Source organism: Arvicola amphibius, chromosome X (assembly GCF_903992535.2).
Source record: "Arvicola amphibius chromosome X, mArvAmp1.2, whole genome shotgun sequence".
In the NCBI taxonomy this organism is placed as follows: Eukaryota; Metazoa; Chordata; class Mammalia; order Rodentia; family Cricetidae; genus Arvicola; species Arvicola amphibius.
In genome coordinates, this window is record NC_052065.1 from 3,171,019 (window position 1) to 3,194,483 (window position 23,465).

The 23,465-nt window shown below is 38.4% G+C and overlaps 1 protein-coding gene across 1 annotated transcript in view; it reads right to left on the reverse strand.

Moving 5' to 3' along the window:
- Positions 1-23,465, reverse strand: part of Phex (phosphate regulating endopeptidase homolog X-linked) — a 200,839-nt gene that overhangs the window by 109,298 nt on the left and 68,076 nt on the right. Inside the window, exons 10-12 of the mRNA XM_038317022.1 lie at positions 22,128-22,221; positions 19,574-19,702; positions 687-788 (exon numbers count right to left, since the gene is read on the reverse strand). Of these exons, the coding sequence (XP_038172950.1) occupies positions 687-788; positions 19,574-19,702; positions 22,128-22,221 (325 nt within the window). The remainder of the gene's footprint in view (positions 1-686; positions 789-19,573; positions 19,703-22,127; positions 22,222-23,465) is intronic.

Below are 23,465 nucleotides of genomic sequence, written 5' to 3' on the forward strand. Positions count from 1 at the left end.
GGTAAGACAACGCAGTTGTTCAACAGTTTCCCTGTTCATTCCTTTATCTTGTCACGCAGCATCAGAGAATTTTCCCAGGCTTCACAAGTATCCACTTGTGACAGGAACTAGCTGTTTCTATTACTCCACAGTGCTCTAAGATCACCCCTATACTGCTGACAGGTGTGCTTTCTGGGCCATTTGGGGAGGTGATGGGCTAGGAAGCACATGTGTTTTACTACAGGAAAGGACTTGCCTCAGGACGTTTGCACACATCAAGCCCAAATAGAGAAGACACATGGACAATATGGGGTTTTCTTCTGTGCAACTTGAGGGCCCTTCTGCCAGCTGCTTCCCATGGCTCCCCACTGCTCTACATTCTGCCGTATCCAACGATGGTTTATAGCAAAATTCACTAGGCAGTAAGCCATGTGGCTCTTACAGACAGCAATTAAGAGCAAAAGAAAGGCTGAATTGCATGGCATTTGAAAATACAGTTAGAGAAAGAACAAGTTGGATCTTATTTTCTGTTACCTCCTGGTGATGAAATCTATGTGTTCATCCAAAAGAACACACCTACTTCTGGGGCTATTTGGAGCCAACAGCTCAGTCAATAAAAAAAAATCAACTGCGCAGTCAATGTCAAGCATGAAAATCCATTAAACAGAAAGTCGGGTTTTTTTTCTTCCATCAAAGGAAATCCTTACCTTTTCTTGAGCTTTCCTTTTTGTTCCCACATCCATCCATTCATTTTCTTTCTCCAGCATGTCAATAAAGGCCCAGCGAACACCCTCAATCAATTCTTCCATCTATAAGAAAATACAAAAAAAGCAGCATCAAAGCCAGAAACTTCAGACAAGGTTCCTTCAACCTAAATCAAGTTGAAAAAAAAAAAAAAAAAAAAAAAAAAACCTTAAAGGTTCAAAACCGGGGGGTGGGGCTTTTAGTTCAATTCCATGCGTTGACATTTTTCGGGGGGGAGCATCTGTGAATGGATTGTGCAGGGAGGTTGTAGAAAACCCACCAGAAGCTATCACTGCTAAGAAATGGGTCCATCCTTATCAAGGTAACAACCAATTCCAGTAATTTCATAAGAGTAGGGGAATGAGCTGAGTGGTACAGTGAGTAACTAACAAGTGCAAGGCCCTAGGTTCTAACCCCAATGCCACACTCACACACACACACACACACACACACACAGTTTATCAGAACCCGAGGGTGCTAAGCAAAAGCACGGGCTGTGCATCTTAGATAGGCATTACCAAGAAAGTGAGCAACAGCTGAAAGAGCTATTGTTGAAAGAGACTCATGCAGGCAGATAGAGCACCCTAAAGGACATCACACCAGCAGGAATTAGATTTATGTTAGGACCCCAAACGTCCCTAAATTCAGTGACAGGAAGTTTTCTAAAGGGCTATTTCCAGAGCATTTAAAGAATGAGATCACATCCAGGTTGAGGACACATTTGCTTTGTTGAAAGCCTCAGCAGGGATGGGAAAACTGGGGGAAGAGAGACACTGATGCAGGGGTGCAAGGAGACCCCACCATGTATGTATGTATGCCTCATAGTCCCATTCACCTGCGGAAATGCCTTCGCTTCCTTAATGAAATAGCCAGTAAAGAACAAACCCTGGCGTCTGATCTCAGGATTATATTTGTTGTTGAGATTATGGACCTATAAATAAATTGTTAATTTTTTTCTAAACATCCCCTTTATTTTATAAGTAATTGTCAGCATAAAACTCACTTAAAAGAACTTCTCTCTGTGTGTGTTTAATAAGTTTCTGCTATGTTTTCAGTTCAATAACAGTTGTAAGAGAACAAGAGCTGTAAATCAGTGGGCTGGGTTCCATCGCATGTAAATAAGAACAAACAGCAGATGGGAAATGGGGAGCCTCACAGCTATTTCTTCCCGACTTAGTGAAAACACTAAAAGAAAGAGAAAACTCAAGTTGGGATGCAGGCATGACAAGAACGTGAGATGGCAGGAGAACAAAAGCCTCTTCAAAATCAGTAAGTCGTCGTTCTCAACTTTATGATCACACTAGGATCTTGGGGGAGCTTTAAAAGTCCTGACAAAAAGTGATTTAAAAGAAAAAAGAATGAATGGGTGACTTTTGGAGCCCAGGCATCAGGACACAGGTGTTGTTGGTCCTAAGGTTCAGCCTGGGCAGTGGACGTTTTGAAAGCTTTCCAGGTGAGTCCTATGTACAGAAAGGGTTACTCCACGAGCATTTCGGGAAGTCACTTATTTTTATAAACAAGAAAGCTGGACGCTGAAGAACTACGTAAATTCATACAGCTAGTGAAGGTCAGAGCCTAAATGACAAATATGAGTGCAGAGCTTCTAGAAGCCTCAAAGGTTTTCCCCCATGAATCAGAGGAACATGCCAAGGAAGTAGCAAGTAATCAAGAGTCAGATGCAGAAGCAACCATTCCTAACAGGAAGTCTGACAAGAGGGGTACAGAAATGCTACAAAGCCTCCCAGAGACTACTACATCTTTTTGCTTATGCAGCACTTAGCACCCTTAAAACTTGATGAGCTCACCAAGTTAGATATTACCTGCATGCAGAAAGAGCAAGGCTGTCACCTCAAATCAGAGGGGGATACCAGAGATGGAAAGAAGTGAGTAGAGTTGACCAATTTAGTGATCGGAGAAATAGAACCAGATGATCCCTAGCATGTGGAGAGGGGAGAAAAGAAGGGAGATGGGCAACGGCCAGGCTCTAGGCAGGGACAATGCAGCAGATACTGCTGGCATTCTCTAAGAAGAACATATGAGAGAACAAGAGAGGTGGATGGCAGTGTGCTAAGGAGAGCGCAGACATCGAGATAGCCAATCTGTGTAACCCAGCAGAGGAGCTATGAAAGAAAGGGAAGAGGGTGACACTGGAACAACGGGGTGGTTTGAGGCTTGGGACTCTGCAAGATCTGCTGCTGATGGTTTTGTTGACATTGCTGCTGCTTGGTGTGGGAGCTCTCTGTGTTCTAACAGCAATGGACACATTGAGAAAGGAACTGAAACTATGGCCTTGGTAATTTCTGGGCCTTATAACAGCTATCAAATGTATCAAAGGCTTAAGAATAGAATTTCCCACAGGTTTTCCAAGCTCTTTGTCTGTAATCTGCTGATTGGCATTCTAAGTGGAAATACACTGAGGCAAACCGATTTCAGCTTATTGTCTGAATGAAGAATGACAAACAGTTTACTCATATGTAGAATTCCTTCTCCCCCTCCCTCCTCTGTCCTCACTAAAGCAACACTTTGATAACTCACTCTGCAGCTTTCATCTACATCAAAATGTAAGTAAATCACTTCACTTCTTGCTACCCTTGGTCCCTCTTTGCCCTTGAGAACAACTTCAGGTGTTCCCGTTCTCTCTCCGCCCCCCTCTCTCTTTCTTTCCTCTCTCTCCCCTTTATGGATTTATTCTGTAATGTTTTCTGTGAAATGGTCCTGAACTACCCTAACAGACTTCCAGAACAAGAGAAATATTTTCAAATTATTGATGTCATTGTTTGGCATTTCAACGCAAATAAGATAATGATTTTAGCATGCTGGAACCAGGAAGATAAATCATAGAACACCTTCGATTTTTATCTTTAGACTAGTCTAAAGACTCGCACAATAACATTGCCTTCAGTCAAACTGCACTCCTAGAGACAGTAAAAGCCTGACATGATTTTTAAGTCAGGGAGAAAGAGAAATAATATTTGTTCACCAAACCTTGACCTTATGCCCCAAGAGTCACCATATAGCATTAATGGAAATCACTTAAAGATGAAGTCAGCAGGTTAAGTTAGCCACACAAATTGTTTATTTAGAGTCAAAGACCAAAATGCAACATACGAGAATTAACTAAAATATTACTGCAATAAAATCTTTCACATTCAGGTTAAGGACCTTGCAGGTAAAGCAACTTCTGAAAAGCAGCTCTCTGTTTCAGATTTTCTGAATTAACATTGAAAGTACAGTTCATTTGGTTGGTCTATGGCAGTGGTTAGTTCTCTTCCTCAACCATGTCTGTTTCAAAGTTGGCTCTCCTCATTCTTTGCACCCCATGATTTGGGTCATAACATCAGACCACATAATATCAGACCACAGAAAATTTCACCTGTATCTATTTCAATGTTATTCTTCTATCCTGAGCTTTTCAAAAATGAGGCTTTCCTATCATGTCCTTCCCACTCCCTCATCTCTCTCTTCTCACATTTTCTTCCCACACATAGGCATGGGAAATTTTCCTTTCATATAAACAGGTAGTCATGGTGCATGCTGACAGTGTTTTGTGATCAGAGGATTGAGTTTACCCCATGAATGGTTATAGTTCCCTTCCAGGTCTTTGCTTCCAGCTATAGAGAAGCCCTACAGAACCAATTCAATCCTTACTCACATCCATGAATCCCGTCTCGATGTTTCAATCCCTCTCAGAGTTCCTCTCAGGCTTATAATAGGAACAATATGAGTATATATGATGCATGATTGTTTTGTCATTTATAATTATCTCCTAGTAAAATATAGTAATGTTGAGAATAAGAGCCATGACATAAATCAAATGAGACTATAGATATGTAAGACAGCCAATAGGTACCCTGAAAATTAAATTTTCCATAACTTTTATGATTTTATATATCACATATGACTTTTACATGGTGATTTTATATCTCATTTTCATACCTAATACTGACATTGAGCAGATGCTCAGTAAAGACAAATTCATCACTTCATGCTTTTCAAACTCTTCACTGGAAGTTTTAACTAGAGAAACTAAGTAAGAACTAGAAATAGAAGGCATACAAACAGGAAAGGAAGAAATAAAAGTATCTCTGTTTATAGATTGTATATTCCTATATGCGGACAAACCGAAAACTTCATAAAATGACTCATAAAATGATAAATTCAGTAATATTACAAGATATAAAATAAATGCACAAAACAACTAACACATTATATCCCAATAAAATTGATAAGAAAGAACTTGTAAAAGCAAATCCATTAATAATAGCTAAGAATTAAAATATGTAGAACTAGATTAGCACAGGAAGCATAAGAGCACTGCACTGAAAAGTAGAGCGCCGTGTTTAAGGAAAGAAGGGGAACTAAAAATTGGAAATACCTCCCATTTTCATGAGAGGAATAATTAATATTGTTAAAATGTCAACGTTACTCAAAATGATTTATGGATTCAAAGCAATGATTTATGATTTATGGATTCCTTGGGGAATACCAATAAAAGTTTTTTACAGAACTAGAAAAAGCCATCCTGAAATTGTTGCAGAAGCACAGAAGACCCCAAATAGCCCAAACAATCCTAAGGAAAAAAAGAGCAAAGCTGAAGGCATCACAATATCTAGTTTGAGACATACTACAAGGCAGAAGCAAAACAGCATGGTATTGGCATGAGAACAGACACACAAGCCAGTGGAACAGAACAGGGATGCCAGAAATAAACCATGCATCTACAGCCAACTGATTCTCCACGAAAGGCCAAAAACATACATTTTCCTCATCAATAAATGATCCTGGGAAAAACTGGATATTCATATGTATAATACTGAATTAGATCCCCATATCTCTCTTGGTACTAAAATAAACTCAAAATAGATCTGAGAAACAGAGGAAATAGAAGGAAACAGAAAAAAACAGTGCTAAACATTGGTGTCGATTGTGAAATGCTTTCAGTATGAACCCGAAAGAATAAGAAACAAAAACAAAAATACAGGATTGGAATTCATCATACTAGAAAGCCTCTGCACCACAAAAGGAACAAAATGAAGAATCAACCTAGTAAATAGAAGAAAATATCTGTGAACTAACCATCTGATGAAGTATTAATACTAACCATCTGATGAAGTATTAATATCCTAACCATACAGAGTACAAAAAAAAAAATAGAAAGACAAACCCTAAGGAATTCAATTTTAAAATGGGCAAACAATCTGAATAGGTATGTCTCGAAAAAAGAAAAAATAAGTGGTCAAACAGTATATGAAAGAAAGATGCAGGGTTATTAACCATTGAGGAAGTGGAACTCAAAGCCACGGTATCATCTCATCTGGCTGGCTGCGATGGCTATGATTTTTAAATAAAACATGCTGCTGATGAAATGGCAGGCTACATGTGGGCATTTTAAAAACGTAAGTCAACTTGAAAGGAGAAGAGTAATTCTTAGAGGGTGGAATGTGAGGAAGTAGGGCATGACAAGCTAGATTTGATTGGTGTGCCTTGTATACGCATACTACATCATCATAGTAAGCAATTTTGTTAAAAACAAAAAGCTACTTCTAGTAGATACTCAGCAAGAAACTGAAAATGAACCAAATGTTTTCCATGTATGGAAATCTATAATACTCATCTGATATAAGAGAAAATATAAAGCTCTCTCACATATAGCAAGTGATTTCCCAAATATAATGAACAGATTTAACAACGTGGACCTTTAAAAGAGGGAAAGGCACATGCCATCCCTTTTTCCATCAAATTGAGTGATTCAAAACTGAATCCATCAGTGAATAACAAATCCATCTTTACATTACTGGGAAGGTTCACAGCAAATGTCTCTGGAATGGCTATAGCCCGCAACCAAATGCAAACTTCACTGAAAAACAGGTAGTTTGGTGAGTTAGACTAGTCTACTCTTAAATTAGTGGTATCAACATTACATTTGTAAAATGACAAAAAATGGTGTGTGTGTATATGTGTGTGTGTTCATACACATGTGTGTATTTTATATACATATATGTGTGTATACAAATATATACATATTATATATTTGTGCATGTATATATATATCCATACCATTGATGTAGAATAGAGTTAGATTCCTCTACTTAAAACCACTTGATTAATGAAAGAGAAGAATGGACATCATTATTAATGTTTGTAGTTAACTAAAAATGGGCTATATTCTTGGGAAAGGGCAACTGTCATTTTAGCAGAAATATAGACATTAAGTGAATTCATAAATATTACATATTCACTGATTCATTAGGCTATGAATATTTATGTAAAGGAGTTTGAATTAGCTTCTGATAAAAATATAATAATGGCATTGAGATAAGTGAAGAATGAACCTACAGTGGAGGTGGAACAAATGGTTAAGTCAGAAAGGAAAAAGTCTAAGGACAAAAACTGCTGTGGTTTCTGGCATTCAAGTGAGCTAATAAATCATATCAGATCATCAGAATTAGCAAACTTGCATAGCCATAAACATGCTGGCAAAAGAAAAAAGGAATATCTAATTATTTGGGCCCAAGCAATGCTATAAAGCATGTTAGTCTGGTGGCACAAGAGTTTAGCACGTCCTTTCATCAAAAGCTACGCATCTGTAAGGCTGGGCTAGGAAAATCATTTTGGAAGGATATCATTTTGACCAAATATGAATACCAAGCTGTTTCCTATTTTATAATTTATCATGTCCTGCTTGCCACTTTCAGAGGAAATGGATCATAAACCAGAATAATATCTTCAAGTTAACAATGTCATCATAATGGCTCAGCCCTTGGCCTTAGCTGTGGTAACAATACCCTTTTTCCCAGCAAGTAACTGTGTTTGGCCATTCCCAATGTTCAGATCTGATTCAGGGCACAAATACTTTCTCGCAGCAAATGAATCTCCAGTACCAGGCTTTTGCATTGCATAGGTCTGATCCAATTTTCTTGCCCAGATGGTGACCAATAAAATGTGTCAAAAGCAACATTGTCCAAGACATAAACAACAAATGTGAAAAGTGGGCCAAATATGTCACAACCACGGCAGCACACTCAAGGACAAAGCCAAGAGTAGTGTCCACACTTATTTAAAAAGAATTCCCAATGAGACATCTAAATTACTTCTTTTGCTGGATGTCATTTTACCAAAGATTGCATAAGTGAGTTGTCAGCACTGGGGCCTGAGGATATTTACTGCAACAAGACTCAGCCCATAGAGAGCCGTGAGACCTGGATCTGTTATAGTAATTATATTTGGCTCCTTGAGTAGTTTCTTGAGACTCTACTATGAGCCAAACTAATGTTAAATGATAGGGCAACTTCTGAAATGTGGCCAAGCCAATAGCATTTAAAAAGGTATTTATTCCAGGGATGGAGAGATGGCCCAGCAGTTAAGAAAGTGTGCTGCTCTTGCAGAGGATCCCAGTTTGGTTCCCAGTACCTATGTGGGGCAGCTAACAAATACTTATAACTCCAGCTTTAGGGGATCTGACTGACCTCCACAGGCACCCACATGCATATGCATGTACTAACCCACAAACACACACACACACACACACACACACACAAATAAAAATACCTTTTATTTGAAAAGAAACGTACCCTTATTCCAACTGAAAACTCCTACACCGGCATCCATGGAAGCCTAGAAATAACAAGAGTCCCTATACTTCCCTCACTCCAAAACAGATCTGAAAGGGGAAATTTGCATGTAGAAGATGCCATAGCCTGTATCAAAACCTTTGTATGACAAGCTCTACCTTTCCTGCCAGTGCTAGGCTAACACTTGCTGGCTACTTACGGTGTGTGTTGAGCCAACTCTAAGGATTATCTCGTTTAATCTTCACCCCAACCCAAAAAGGCAGCAGGTACTGCTTTATCTCTTTCTGTGATGTCCTGAATCATAGCTTGATTCTTGCACCCTCTCCTTTACCTATAGCCCATGTTATGTGGCTTTAGATCCTTTCACTAAGAAGCACAGCTCGGTAATCTGGCCCTGCCTTGTGGTCTTTGGTCAAGAGAATGCACACACAGCATTTGAGTTAGCTACTTGTCTGGTTGCTGTGATAAATACCAGGAGGGAGGGTTTAATTTGGCTCACAGTTTGAAAGTATAGTCTATCCCAGTGAGGAAGAAATAGCAGCAAGAATATGGGGAAGCTGGTCACATCACATCCCAGGTTAGCAAACAAAGAACAGCGGATGTTCACTCTCTTCTTATTCAGTCAGGGATTCCAGTTACCCATACTTAAGTTGGATCTTTCCTCTTCAACTAAACCAGTCTGAAAAAAGCTCTCATAAATACTGTCAGGGGTGTGTTTCCATGGTGATTCTACATTTAGTCAAGTTGACAATGAAGATTAAGTAGCACACCCTTTATGCCAGCTCTGAGCCTGAGCCTTAAGAGACCCCACATGTTTCTGCTTGTTCACTTGCACCTCTGCCATCATCATGGGAGCAATTCCAGGCTAGCCAGATGACAGAAGTAAGACACATGGAGCGGGGCCTAGCTGTCCCAGTCACTTCTGCCAAAACTAATCTTGACGGGCCAACCCCCCAGATATTTGAGCAAGCACAGCCAAAATCAGCAGATCTGTAGAGGGGACCACCACTGACTCCAGATGCATCAGCAGTGATTGCTTATTGCTGAATGCCAGCTTGGCTCGGGGAGTGCTACACTGCACTACTCTAGCAACAGACACTTGTGCAGAATTTTACATTTCAAAATGGGTTCAAAGAGGCTAACTAATCTCCACAAATTGGTAAGAGTAGATGCAAGTTTTGAGGGATACCAATGCAACTTTGCAGAAAACCAGATGTAATTCTACGCAAGGTTATTCTAAAACCAAAATCATTTCATTTTCCCGATTTCAGAGAGGTCCTCAGCAGAGTTTCTCCACAAACTGAGCCTGTTGATAGCCGGTACTACTTAGGAGGAGAACTAAATAAGGACACCCAGTGGTCAGAGTAACTTTTCTATGCATAACTGGTGCCCAAACGCACTTTTTTTTTCTGGATAATGATCTTCCTGAGAGCAACTCTCATGAATATCTGCATATGTAGAGAACAAAGACGTAAAAGGACAGAAGAGCTGTGATACATGGCGCTGACTTTCAGGTGACTTCTGCCATCAGCATTATAGTTACGTCTCATTTACTCAACTACTGAAAGGAATGGTGACTGAGGGAATTGGAGACGATTCGTGGCAGCACATCAGCTCAATTATCTTGGCTCACTGATGAGGTGAACTCCTAGTATATGGAGGTTTCAAGTTCAAACTCCACCACAACAATTGGACCCATGTGGGTATTTAAGTCTTTAACAGCAGCTAAAGCAGTATGAGGTAGGAGGAGAACTCCTTTCTTAGGATTAGAATATACCAGAATTGCTCACATAGCAGTTTGGACAAATAGAAGACACTGTAGTCATCAATAGGTCATCTAGGGCTTTGCGAGGACATAAACTTGGAGGTGGGAGGGGAAACTAATGGAGTACAAGAGGAATTCCGTAAGGCCTGTTCTAGGCAGTAAATAAAATTCATATTCTTCACCTAATAAACTCTAAATATAAAGTATAATGAAATATTTGCCTTACTTTAATTAGATTAACTTTCTGTGTATAGAATGTTTTCACATCTATTGAGTCCAGTGACTTTAGTTTCCATCTAAGAGCTGCTAAAGATTTTCCCTTTGACCAAACTTCAGTCTCTTCTGAGTCCTCTTTTCAAGTGAATCTTGACAGCGCCCTCCTCCCCAACCCCAACCCCATTCTATGCTCACCAGACCTGCCTTGCCAACTTTGAACAAAACTCCCACTCAATAAATTTAGAAGAAATTTTCAATGTCTCATCACTTTCAATATCAGATAAAGCTCTTCATTTCCTATAATTAATATCTGATTACATTAACAAAATGAAAAGAATAACAGATAAAAAAATTGAACTAACCCTCTGTGTCTTATTAGATCACCACGACTTAAAGTGAGAATTCAACAACAACACTAATTGCAGAAAGCCTACAAACTCATGGAAACTGAACAGTGCCTCAACTGAATCATCACCAGGTCAAGGAAGAAATAAAGAAAGAAATTAAAGACTTCCTAGAATTCAACTAAAATGAAAGCACAGCATACCCAAACTAATGGGACACTTTGAAAGCAGTGCTAAGAGGAAAGTTCATAGCATTAAGTGCCCACACAATCAAAGTGGAGAAGGCTCACACTAGCGACTTCACAGCACACCTGAAAGCTCTAGAATAAAAAGACACAAACTCACCCAGGAGGAGTAGACATCAGGAAATAATTAAATTGAGGGCGAAAATCAATAAAATAGAAACAGAGCAATACAAAGAATCAATGAAGCAAAGAGCCAGTTCCTTGAGAAAATCAACAAGGTAGAAAAACCCTTATTTAAAATAACCAAAAAGCAGAGAGAGAATATTCAAATTAATAAAATCAGAAATGAAAAGGAGGATATAACTACAGGCACTGAGGAAATTCAGAGAATTAATAGGTCATACTTCAAAAACCTGTACTCCATAAAATTAGAAAATATAAAAGGACAATTTTCTGGATAAGTACCGCATACCAAAATTAAATCAAGGACACATATACAATTAAATAAGACCTATAACCCCTAAGGTAATAGAAGCAGCCATCAAAAGTCTCCCAACCAAAAAAAAAATATTCTAGGGTTAAATTGTTTCAACGCAGAATTCTACCAGAGTTTCAAAGAAGATCTAATATCAACTCTCCTCAAATTGTTCCACACAATCCTCAAATTGTTCCACACAATAGAAACAGAAGGAACATTTCCAAACTCTTTTTTATGAGACAATAGTCACCCTGATACCCAAACCATACAAAGACACAACTAAGAAAGAATTACAGACCAATCTCCCTCACAAACATTTACACAAAAAAATACTCAAAAAAATACTGGCAAACCAAATCCAAGAACACATCAAAAAAGAAAAAATTAAATCCATCATGATCAAGTAGGCTTCATCACCGAGATGCAGGGATGGTTCAATCTATGAAAATGGGTCAATGTAAACCACCATATAAACCAACTGAAAGAAAAAAAGCCACATGATTATCTCATTAGATGCTGAAAAGGCTTTCTATAAAATCCAACATCCCTTCATGATAAATGTCTTGGAGAAAGCATGGCTACAAGGAACATACCTAAACATAATAAAGGCAATACACAGCAAGCCAACAGCCAACATCAAACTAAATGAAAAGAAATACAAAGCCACTCCACTAAAATCAGGAACAAGACAAATCTGTCCACTCTCTCCATATCTCTTCAATATAGAACTTGAAGTTCTAGTTAGAGTAGTAAAACAACAAAAGAAGGCAAAGGGGACAAAAATTGAAAAGGAAAAAAATCAAACTTTCAATATTTGCAGATGATGATAGTATACATAAGTGACCCCAAAAGCTCTACCAGGGAACTTCTACAAGTGATAAAAAAAAACCTTCATGAATGTGGCAGCATACAAGATTAACTAAAAAAAAGTCACTAGTTCTCCTATATATAAATGACAAATGGACCAAGAAAACAGGGAAATATCACCCTTTACAATAGCCACAAATAATATAAAATATCTTGGAGTAGCACTAACCAAAAAAAGGGAAAGACCTGTTCAACAAAAACTTTAAGTCTTTGAAGAAAAAAATTAAAGAAGATGCCAGAAAATGGAAAGATCTCCCATGTTCTTGGATAGACAGGATCAAGATAGTAAAAGTGGCGATCTTATCAAAAGCAATTTCAGATTCAATGCAATCCCCATTTTAAAAATCCCAACACAACTCTACACAGACCTCAAAAGAACAACACTTAACTTCATATGAAAAAACCTAGTTTATCCAAAACAATCCTGTATAATAAAGGAACTTCTGGAGGCATCACCATTCCTGACTTCAAGCTCTACTATAAAGCAATAGTAATAAAAATAGCTTGCTATTGGCATAAAAACAGACACATGGATCAATGGAATTAAACTGAAGACCCTGATATTAATGCACATACCTATGAACACCTGACTTTTGATTAAGAAGCAAAAATTGTACAATGGGGAAAAAAGCATCTTCAACAAACGGTGCTGGCATAGCTGGATGTCAACATGTAGAAGAATGAAAATAGATCCATGTCTTTCCCCATGCACAAAACTCAAGGCCAGATGGATTGAATACTTCAACATAAATCCAGTTAAACTGAGCCTGATAGAAGAGAAAGTGGGAAGTAGCCTTGAACACATGGGCACAGGAGACCACTTTTGAAATATAACAGTAGCACAGATACTGAGAGAAACAATTCATAAATCGGACTTCCTGAAACTAAAAAACTTCTGTAAAGCAAAGGACATGGTCAATAAAATAAAACGGCAGCATACAGAATGGGAAAAAAAATTCAGCAAGCCCACATCTGACAGAGGACTGATCTCCAAAATATACAAAGAACTCATGAAATTGGTCATCAGAAGAACACATAATCCAATAAAAATGGAGTAGAGACTTAAACAGAGAACTCTCAACAGAAGGATCTAAAATGGCTGAAAGACACTTAAGAAAATGCTCAATAGCCTTAGTCATCAGAAAAATGCAAATTAAAAGAATTCTGTGATTCCATCTTACACCTGTAAGAATGGCCAAGATCAAAAACACTGATGACAACTTATGCTGGAGAGGATGTGGGGTAAAGGGAACACTCCTGCATTGCTGGTGGGAGTGCAAGCTGGTACAGCCCCTTTGAATATTAGTATGGCGATTTCTCAGAAAATTAGAAAACAACCTTCCTCAAGACCCAGCAATACCACTTTTGGGTATATATCCAAAGGATGCTCAATTGTACCACAAGGACATGTGCTCAACTATGTTCATAGCAGCATTGTTTGTCATAGCCAGAACCTGGAAGCAACCTAAATGCCTCTCAACCAAAGAATGAAAAAGGAAAATGTGGTACATTTACACAATGGGGTACACAGAAAAAAAAAAGAAAAGACATCTTAAATTTTGCAGGCAAATGGACGGATCTAGAAAACATCATATTAAATGAGGTAACCCAGACCCAGAAAGACAAATATCATATGTACTTACTTATAAGTGGTTTTTAGACATAAAACAAAGAAAACCAGCCTACAATTCACAATCTCAGAGAATCTAGACAACAATGAGGACCCTAAGAGAGACATACATGGATCTAATCTACATGGGAAGTAGAAAAAGACAAGATCTCCTGAGTAAATTGGGAGCATGGGTACTACGGGAGAAGGTAGAAGGGAGGGGAAGGAAGGGGAGCAGAGAAAAATGTATAACTCAACAATATCAATGAAAAACAAAGAAAAAAAGAAAATGTGAAGAGACAGCAAAATCTCCTAGTGGTAGAGCTGAGATATATAAATAAAGACAAGTTGTTTGAGTACACAGTGTGTACAATGGAATAAAGCAAGATACAATTTTAAAAAAGCAAAAAAAAAACCAAACAACAACAGCAAAACACAGTTCAGTCAAATGGAAATTCCAGCTTTATTGAATTTTCTAGAAACTACAGTCAAAGTAAAAATAATTTTAAGAAAATTCAACATAATAAACATCCTGTTCTTTAATATATACGTCCACATCTCTGCTTATTAACTAGAGAATGGTAAACATTTATTTAAAAAAAAAACTTTTTGAAAAGTACAGTCTTGGACCACCATTCCAAACAGTGATCTCTGGTAACAGATATCAGAGATCTCTGTTTAAAACTCTGTATGTAGAAAATGTTGGAAATTGAGCTTGGAATGGAGACTGAGCCAAAGACATGCCGAGAGTGGTGTTTTACATCAAAGCTCTGACGGCCCTCTTGTTCCTTGCTGTTTGACTGTTTCTTTGGAGAATCATATGAACCCAAGAATGAAATACAACTGGTTGGATCTGAATTAAGTTTCACTGCCTTTTTCTTTAAAATGCTGAAATTCTAGAAACAAAACCTCCTCTGTTTCCCATCTCTGAAAAGCTAAGAAATAGGAAGTGGGTGCCTTTTTCTTTTTCTAGGCTGCTAACAAGTTTGAGTTAATTACAGAAAAAGCCACTGTGAAGTTTCCAAGTTCCTCATTTTGATGATAAAATTGGTGATGAGCCCAGATATTTTTCGGAGAGAACCTAGGAATGTGTTCTATCTACTCTGGCTAGTAAGAGGCCCCCAAAGCTCTGTGTGGCTAAGGTTGACTGTCAAAATGGTGCTATCCAAACATGGTAGTACCTTTGAGGTATGGGACCTAGTCAGAGTTATTTCAATCATTGGGTCCCAGCACCCTCCTTTTCCTTCATTTAACTCCCTGTCCATGAAGTAAGTGTTGTACCACATACATCTGCAATGATAGGCTGTATTGTCACAGGTCAAAAAGCAACAGGGCCATCTGGTCATAGACTGAAAGCATCACAACCATGAGCAAGTTCCTTTTATAACCCTTGTCTTTTATAAGTCAATTGCTTCAGAAATTTATTAGAGTTAACATAAAACTAATTTACAATAGAACATGGGCTTAAGCCAGACTAACTGGACTTAGATCTAACCTAAGCAATTTTCATGCTATATGACCTCAAAGAATTGATGAATACCCTCCAAAGCTCAGTTTTGTCAATCTGGAAAGTGGAAGTACTAATAGCAACCACAAGGTCAATATAAATGATTACACATCTGAAATGTGCTTAGAAAAGTACTGGGCACATAGGTAAACCCCAGTTAGTGCTGCTGCTACAATCTTCACCACAAGATTTAATTATATTGTGACTATCACATCAGACCTCATGACAATCATTTCCTCTCCTTACTTGCCTACAGATCTTCATCTGACCTCTGTGGACATGAATCTAAGAAATCTCCCTGTGCATTAAGGTAGGGATTACAGACTGGGGGAGGGGGCAGTTCAGTTGTCAAAGTGTCCATTATGCAAGTATGGGGGCCTGAGTTCACATTCTCAAAACCCATGCAAGAAGCTGCGTGTGTCTGTGTTTGCCTAAACTTCCAGCCCTAGGTGGGTATAACTTGCTAGCCAGGGAGTTTTTCCAAATCAACGAGGCTCTGCATACAGTGAGGCACCCTTTCTCAGAAAAGTAAAGCAGAACACTGCAAAGAAAAATATCTGATGTTAGCTCTGCCTCTACGTGCACATTGAAATGACAATCTTTTATATAGATTAGGTGAAGGCAAACAACTAACATGAACTTCACCTGTTCCTGGAATGCTGAATTTTTACTGAACTCGGATCTTAAGGCTTGCCCAGAAGAGCTTTACCCACTGAGCCATCTCACCAGCCCACTACATTTTTAACCCAACCCCTAGAAAATTTCAACGTATACACGTGGCTTACATCCCAGCTCTGTTGGACAGTGCTACTTCAGTCCACAAAGACAACAAATGTGGAGAGTTCTGCATCTCCTTTCCCCTCACTCTGCTGACCAGTCCCTCACATAGAATACAAGCCAAGCAAGGCTTGCAGCTAACAGCTCTGTTCCATTCTCACAACAGCAGGAGCTTATTCAATCTCACCTCTTTAGATGGCTCTGTGTTGAAAGACTCTTTCTCTATCCTGTTTGTCCCATCGGCTAATTAAATTGGCTAAAATCCCCAGGAGTTCTGTGAGTGAAGGAACAGGGGCTGGCATTAGTGTGCCTGTATGTGCCCAGGTATACTTGCACTTGGAAAACCAGAAGGAAACAGTAATGTGTAATTATCCACCACTGCCATCCTCAGAGGAAGAAAAGAAAACAGTAGTAGATCAGTGGGTTGGAAGAGGCAGACAACTAAGGCAGCAGAGGGGGATGAGTAGAAAGTCGCATTTCTTCTGCAAAGGAAACCTTGAAATGAATCACTTGCTCCCTCATGGCCACCATAGATAAGAGGAATATCAGAGGCTCTCAACCAGAGGCCATTAGGCCAACCCTGCCGTGGAGAAGCTCAAGATACATCAAAGAACAGGTGTCACCCAGAAAAAGAAATACTAGTTTTAAGGGCAAATTAAATAGTTTAGGGAGTGGCTCCGGACACAAGTCCAGAAGCCCTCACGCGGGATTTGACACGATCTCAATCACTGAGATTTTCAGGGACTGAAAACTGAAGCATTATTCAAACTATTACCATTTGAGCAAACAGAGTGTTGCTGTGCAAGTCAACCGGCCTGGCCTGACCTGCTCCAGCCTATCACTGGGGCTTCTGTTCTGTGTGATAAATATTTTCTAGTGAGTGAGCTGAGAGACGTGCCACTCAACGTGTGGTACCTGGAACGGCAGCAGCATGAACTGGGAATGTGCTAGAAATTGGAGCCCTAGACGTAACCACGTTAGAGAGAACCTTTGCTAAAATGCAGTGACTTTGTCATCTTGCAATAGGATTCTGCATTTTTACAAGGCCGTATGATTTGTACACAGGCTAAGGTTTGAGAAGTACCTGAAGCTCTTGCCTTTAACAAACTCTTCTTGGTAAATAAACAATGGCACTTTTTTTGGTCTAAATCAGACTTTCTAGAATCGGCCCCAATGTGGCTCTTTCTGTTTTTCTTGCTTTGTTTTTTTTTATTTTCTTTCTTTCTCTCTCTTTTTTTTTGCCTACAGCTAATAATACAGATTTTTTTTAAACAAGTGCATCAGTGTTCCAGGTGGTTCTTGGATGGGATCCCTGAAACAAGGCTATAAAAAGCCAGATTTTTCTTTTAAGTTCTTAAGTATCCCCTGAGGCAAATAGTTTGGGCATATGGAGGCAAATAATTTTATGAAAAAAGACATGAATATCTGCAGGATTAACATACTACCCTCGTGTACATCAAAATAAATGGATAAAGTGCCAAAATCAACTTATTTTAGAATGTTTTACCCTGAGACATGTAAAGACGACATGTCTACCAAAATGGAGAAAAATAAATTTACTATTTTTCATTTTAGTTAAAATCAAACCTCTCCCACTATATAGATTTTTTTTTACTCACTTGCATTTATATTCTTTTGGTATTTTAGTGTTATCACTGTGATTGCTTGATAAGTTTTCCATTTGTTTACTCTGGCCAATGAGCAAATGAAAACATTTAAGGATTGAACATTTTAAAAACAAAGCATTTATTTCTTGGTAAATCTATTTGGAAGAGACCTTTTTACTTAAAACATAGGGTCTCAAACTAGACATAAATTCCCTAAAAATAGTAAAAACAAATTAACAAAGGAGAATGTATTTAGTTTAGTGGTAGTTAAAAGTAAACTCTAGTATAAGACATATAACACCCACCATTTGGTATTATTATCACTATATAACATCAATCATTTGAACAACCATGGCTTTTACGTCTTTAAACTAAATGGTTCTAAACTATCTGTATCCTATATAACTTATATGTTATACCTGATTGACAATATAGCTCTTTATCTGTGAATCACATACTAATATTTTGCTTACTGTCATTGGTAAAATGTAATTCATACAAAGAAAATCCAAACAAATTTGGCTAAATTCAAACCTATAACTCAAAAATACACTCTTAATAGCAAAGATAGCAATAATAACGACCTAACTAAAAATGAACAAAAGAGCTGGATAAACATTTTCCAAAGATATGTAAAGACCCAAGAGGTGTATAAAAATGTACTACATGTTACTAATCAGAGAAATCAAAACCAAAACCACAGTGAAGTCACGCTTCGTGCCTGTTAAGAGGGGACTTCTGTGAGAGTCGAAAGAGGCAAGTGTACAAAAAATAAAGGCACCTTGTCCACTGCTGCTTGAGATAAGGCCTGGCACTGTCATCGAAGTAAGCCTACAGAAGAGCTTCGGAAAATTCCAAACAAGACTATTATACGGATCCAACCATTCTACTACTGGCTAAATTTCCAAAGGAAATAAAAGCAATGTCTTCAAGAGACATCTCAATCCCATGCTCATTGTAGCATTTTTCCCCAATAATCAAGACATAAAATCAATCTAGATTGTCCTCAGTGAGCAGATAGGTAGAAAATATGATGTGTGTCTGTGTATTACTTAACCGTGAAACCAAAAAATCCTGTCTTTTCCAGTAACATAAATAAACTTGAAGGGCATTGTGCTAAGTGAAATAAGTCAGATACAGAAGAACAGAAAAGATTTATATGTGAGATCAAAAATAAAAACGGAACTCCTAAATAAAGAGAATAAACAGCAATTGTCAGTGACAGATGCGGGGGAGTGATGCTGGTGCAATGGGGCATCAGAGCACTGGACTGAGCTCCCAAAGTCCAGGTGAAGAGTGAGAGGAGTGAGAATATGAGCAAAGAGGTCAAGACCATGAAGGGTACACCCACTGAGACAGTTTACCTGAGCTAATGGGAGCTCACCAACTCCAGCCAGACTGGGAAGGAACCAGCATAGGACCAAACTAGACCCTATGAATGTGGGTGACAGTTGTATGGCTGGGGAAGACTATGGAGCCACTGGCAGTGGCACCAGGTTTTATCCCTACAGCTTGTGCTAGCCTTTTGGAAACCATTCTCTTTGGATGGATACCTTGCTCATACCTTGCCTAGATATAGTAGGGAGGGCCTTGGACCTTCCCCAGAGCAATGTGTCTTACCCTCTCTAAAGGGGGGGGGGGGCGGGATTATGTGGAGAGAAGGGGAGGAGGGGAGGGAATGGGAACTGGGATTTGTATGTAAAATTAAAAAGATTGTTTTCTTTTAAAAATAAAAAACAGATAGATAAATGAATGAATGAATAATAAAAAAGAAAGAAAAATGCAAAGAAGCAGAAGAGAAAGCCTATGGCTCTCTAGATCCTGGAAGACGGACCGTAGACTGTGAGTTATCATGTCTGTCAGAGCTGCCTAGATGAGCAGCGTTCTGTTGGTTTGTTTTGAGCATCCAGGAAGCTCCACTTACCATCTCCTTCTTATCTTCCTGGAAGTGAACATTCACAAACATTTTCCCCGCAACATAAGGGAGGGCACTTTCAATAAAGTTTACACATTTGTCCCACTGAGGCAGCAGAGTCGTGGTCCCCTGGATCACCTGTAAAGAATAACCAATACAATTTGAGCTTTGTTTAAATAATAGTTTGCTGGGGGAAGACATCAACCTATCTGAAGAAAGCAGTCTACAAAAGGCCTTCCCACCCATCTCGTACACATGCCAGATAAGGAAGGTCAAAGTGAAATCAGATGGAGAAAAATAAAACATATGTTTGTCCCTCATTTCTAGCTATAACTAAATGAAACTATTTTGACAGTGGAAAAACAATGCATTTCATCTTTATTCTAATTTTCTTCATTAAGCAAAACATATGGGCAATAGTGTAGCTTTTCTGCAGCAAGTAAGGACTGAAAGGGATGCAGTTCCAGGGCCCAGACAGTACTTAGCATCTATTGAGGACTGCAGTTCTGCCAGGGAAGGTTTAGAACTGTAGGTAATCAAAGTTCTTGTTAGCGGGCCAGCTGACCATATCTCACCATGAACAGCCTGGGGAGCCCACTTACACAGTGTCGTCGCAGAGTAAAATACAGATGTAAATGCTTTTCCCATCTGCCACGTTATGCCATTTTAAGAAAACTTTCATAAACAATAAGGGACTTCTGAAGCAGGATTTGAAAGTGCCAACGTTTATTCTTGGGGACGAAAGCACAGAAATAAATGCCATGTAAGTTTTCCCTGGAGGCTGGAGTGTGTAGGCAGACAGCGAGGGAGGGGGGGCCCTGAGGATAGGCACCTGGAATACCCCATGCACAATTTTAGAGCCAGGCTGTTAGAACAGGGCAAAGGGGATTAAAGCTTAAATTCATCTCTCCTTCTTCCTTTGCTTTCTGGGAACATGACCCTTCTCAGAGGTAAGAGATGAAGCTATTTTTAAAACCTCCAGAGAAAGCAATCCTACAACCTCCTTCAGCAATTCAATATTATATTTAGCACTTCATGTTCAAAAAACATCCCCTTATACCTAACCTCAAATTTTCACACACCACTTCTTACACCTTGCTCTCTCATTCTCTTCACAGTGGGGGTGGAGAGCAGCTGGGTACCATCTTTTATATGATCCATATGAGTTAAAAATATACACACAGCAAAAATACCTACTTGTTTTCTATCTTAACTATTTGATATGGCCTAAATATAAGTAATTGCTTCATGTTTATCCAGCCTCTGAGATAAAGTAACTTTTTGTGTTCTAGTTGACTATAAAGCGCCAAAACTTGCGCCAAATAACCGTATCATTCTCCAGGTATAATGGTCCACTATAAATTTCTATATTTGTCAGTTTCTCTAAGAATTTAAATGTATGTTAAATGAAATAAGAGCTTATACGATTTGACATTCACTTTGACTTAAATTGATAGAAAAATAAAATACTTTTTAAGGCCACAAAAATCCTTAAGTCTTCTAAGCCGAAGCAGAATTAGTCATAAGCCTCAGAAATGCAGATGAAAGTAATATCTGTCTGTGCAAGTTGGGAGGCAACGAGGTGGGTGAGAAACAAAAACTCAAGGGCCAGGTAAGTGGGGGAAAGAAAATGGATTCAGGCACTTGAGGATATCATGGGAAGTCGTTGAAATGGGTCAAGCAGAATTAGGATAGATTTAAGATTGAATACCTAAGGAAAATTAAAGATGCAATTCTAATACCAAGTGAAAATGAAGCTGGAACATTCTCTCTGCATATAATTAGAACACGGAAAAACCTTGAAAACCATAGTTACAGTAAAGATCATCAGACTGTATCCATCCAGTCTAATTGAATTTGTACATCCTTTGATGCACATCTCTTTCCCAGCCTCTCTCCTCTAACTTCTAGTACCGCCTTCTTACTCACTGCTTTTTGACCAACTATTTTATATTCCACATACACTTGAGGTTATGCAGCATTTGTCATACTGTGTAAAGTGATCACAGTTAATGATAATTATGTATTTCAGTTTTGATAAAATAGAGCTTTGATGTTCTCAACACAGAAGTGATGATATGTTGCTGAAATGATGTATATGTTCATTATCTTGATTGAATTTTTCTATAATGCATTTGTAGATCAAAACATCACACTGAACCCCACAAATACACACAATTATCACAAGTGTTTACCAAGAAAAAGGTTACAAAATTTGAACTACTTTAAAAGTGATATATCATTAAGAAACATCGAAACCATTAATTTCATTTAAAAGCACAAAAAAAGTAGAAATGAACTGTTAAAGAGGGATGTTTGAACAAGATTTCATGGCCCAAAGTATCACTCTAAATATTATTCTACAGCCCAATGTAGAACCTGAGGTACTTTTTACAGGATATAGGCATATCTGAATGAAATGAACTAGTGTAAAAAAGTTTAAAGGAGAGTTTAGACTGCAGGCTCACTAAATCCCATCCTTAAAGATCTTTTCTTTTACTGGAATGGTTAACATTGGGACTGATTGAGCATGTATGAAACGTTTTGATATTCATTAACTTACCCTTGAGAATTCCAGCCATCTATATTGAAAGCGCCTGCTGAGGTTTGGAATTCTGGAATAAACCATTCTCCACACCAAATAGTTGGCAATGGTTCTGTTAAAGGAGAGAAATGAATATTTATTACATTTTGGGTCATATCTGATTCCCTGAAAAACACCTTTGGGGAGCTGTTGGCAAGGATACTACAAAGTCAATGAGTACCACCAAAATCTGCTTGAAGATTCTGGCCACAAGGCATAGGCCTTCCCCTAGTTTCCTGTATCTGCAAATGGGAATACCTTCAACTTACTAATGAACTGGTCCAATGCCTGCGTGTTATTGGCCTTTTGGACACTACAATCAAAATATTCATTAATAGCAATCATCTAAATTTTTAGTTTGTTTCTATAAGCTCTAAATATGTGAGCCCAGGCAAATCATCTAAGCCTTCTTGATTATCTTTTCTCATGAAATGATGAGGATGTTCCCTACTTCACAAGGTGATTGTGAGGTTAAAATAACACAGTCATTAACAGAGTGAACTCTTAAGTCTTGTTGACCTCAAAACATATAAAGAATCTCATATGGTTCTGTAAAGCTCTGATACATATTTTCAAAATTCTGTTCTATATTAAGTGCTGCCTGTTCTATAAGGAAAAGAATCCCTGACCTCAGAAAGATGTGTGGTCTGAGCTCATTTCTAACTCACCCATGATGATGGATATTTAATGACCCATCCCCTCTTAGCTGCCATTACCATGGTGACTAATCACACACGTTCCTAAAATGACTCCTGGGTCATGCAGAAATGTGAACAGCAGTAAGACATGATGATACTAACCAACCCATCGAGAACAATTCACATGTTTATTTGCATGAAACTGCCACAGTAGATATGTTCTCCAATGAGCAAAATATTTTTGAATATATACAAGTATAGAAATGTTTGTTTAATTTATATAGACATACAGAACATACCAGGAACGTTTTTGAGACAGTTTTTCCCTATGTAGTCCAGGATGACCTTGAGTTCATGATCCTTATGCCTATATCTCATAAGTGTGCTGGGATTACAAGCATATGCCTTCATGTTTGAAGATTTGTGTGTTTTTATTTTATGTGCATAAGTGTTTTGTGTGCATGTGTGCAAGAACACCACATATGTGCAGTGTCTGCAGAAGCCAGAGTTATGATCCCCTGGAACTGGAGACCTACTGATGGTTATGAGTAACCTTGTAGGTGCTGATAACCGACCCAAGTCCTCTGCAAGAACAGCAGTGCTCTTAACAACTGAGTCATCTCTCCAATCCCTCAAAGAATTATTTATAATAAATATAGAAAGGAAAATTTGAAAGATA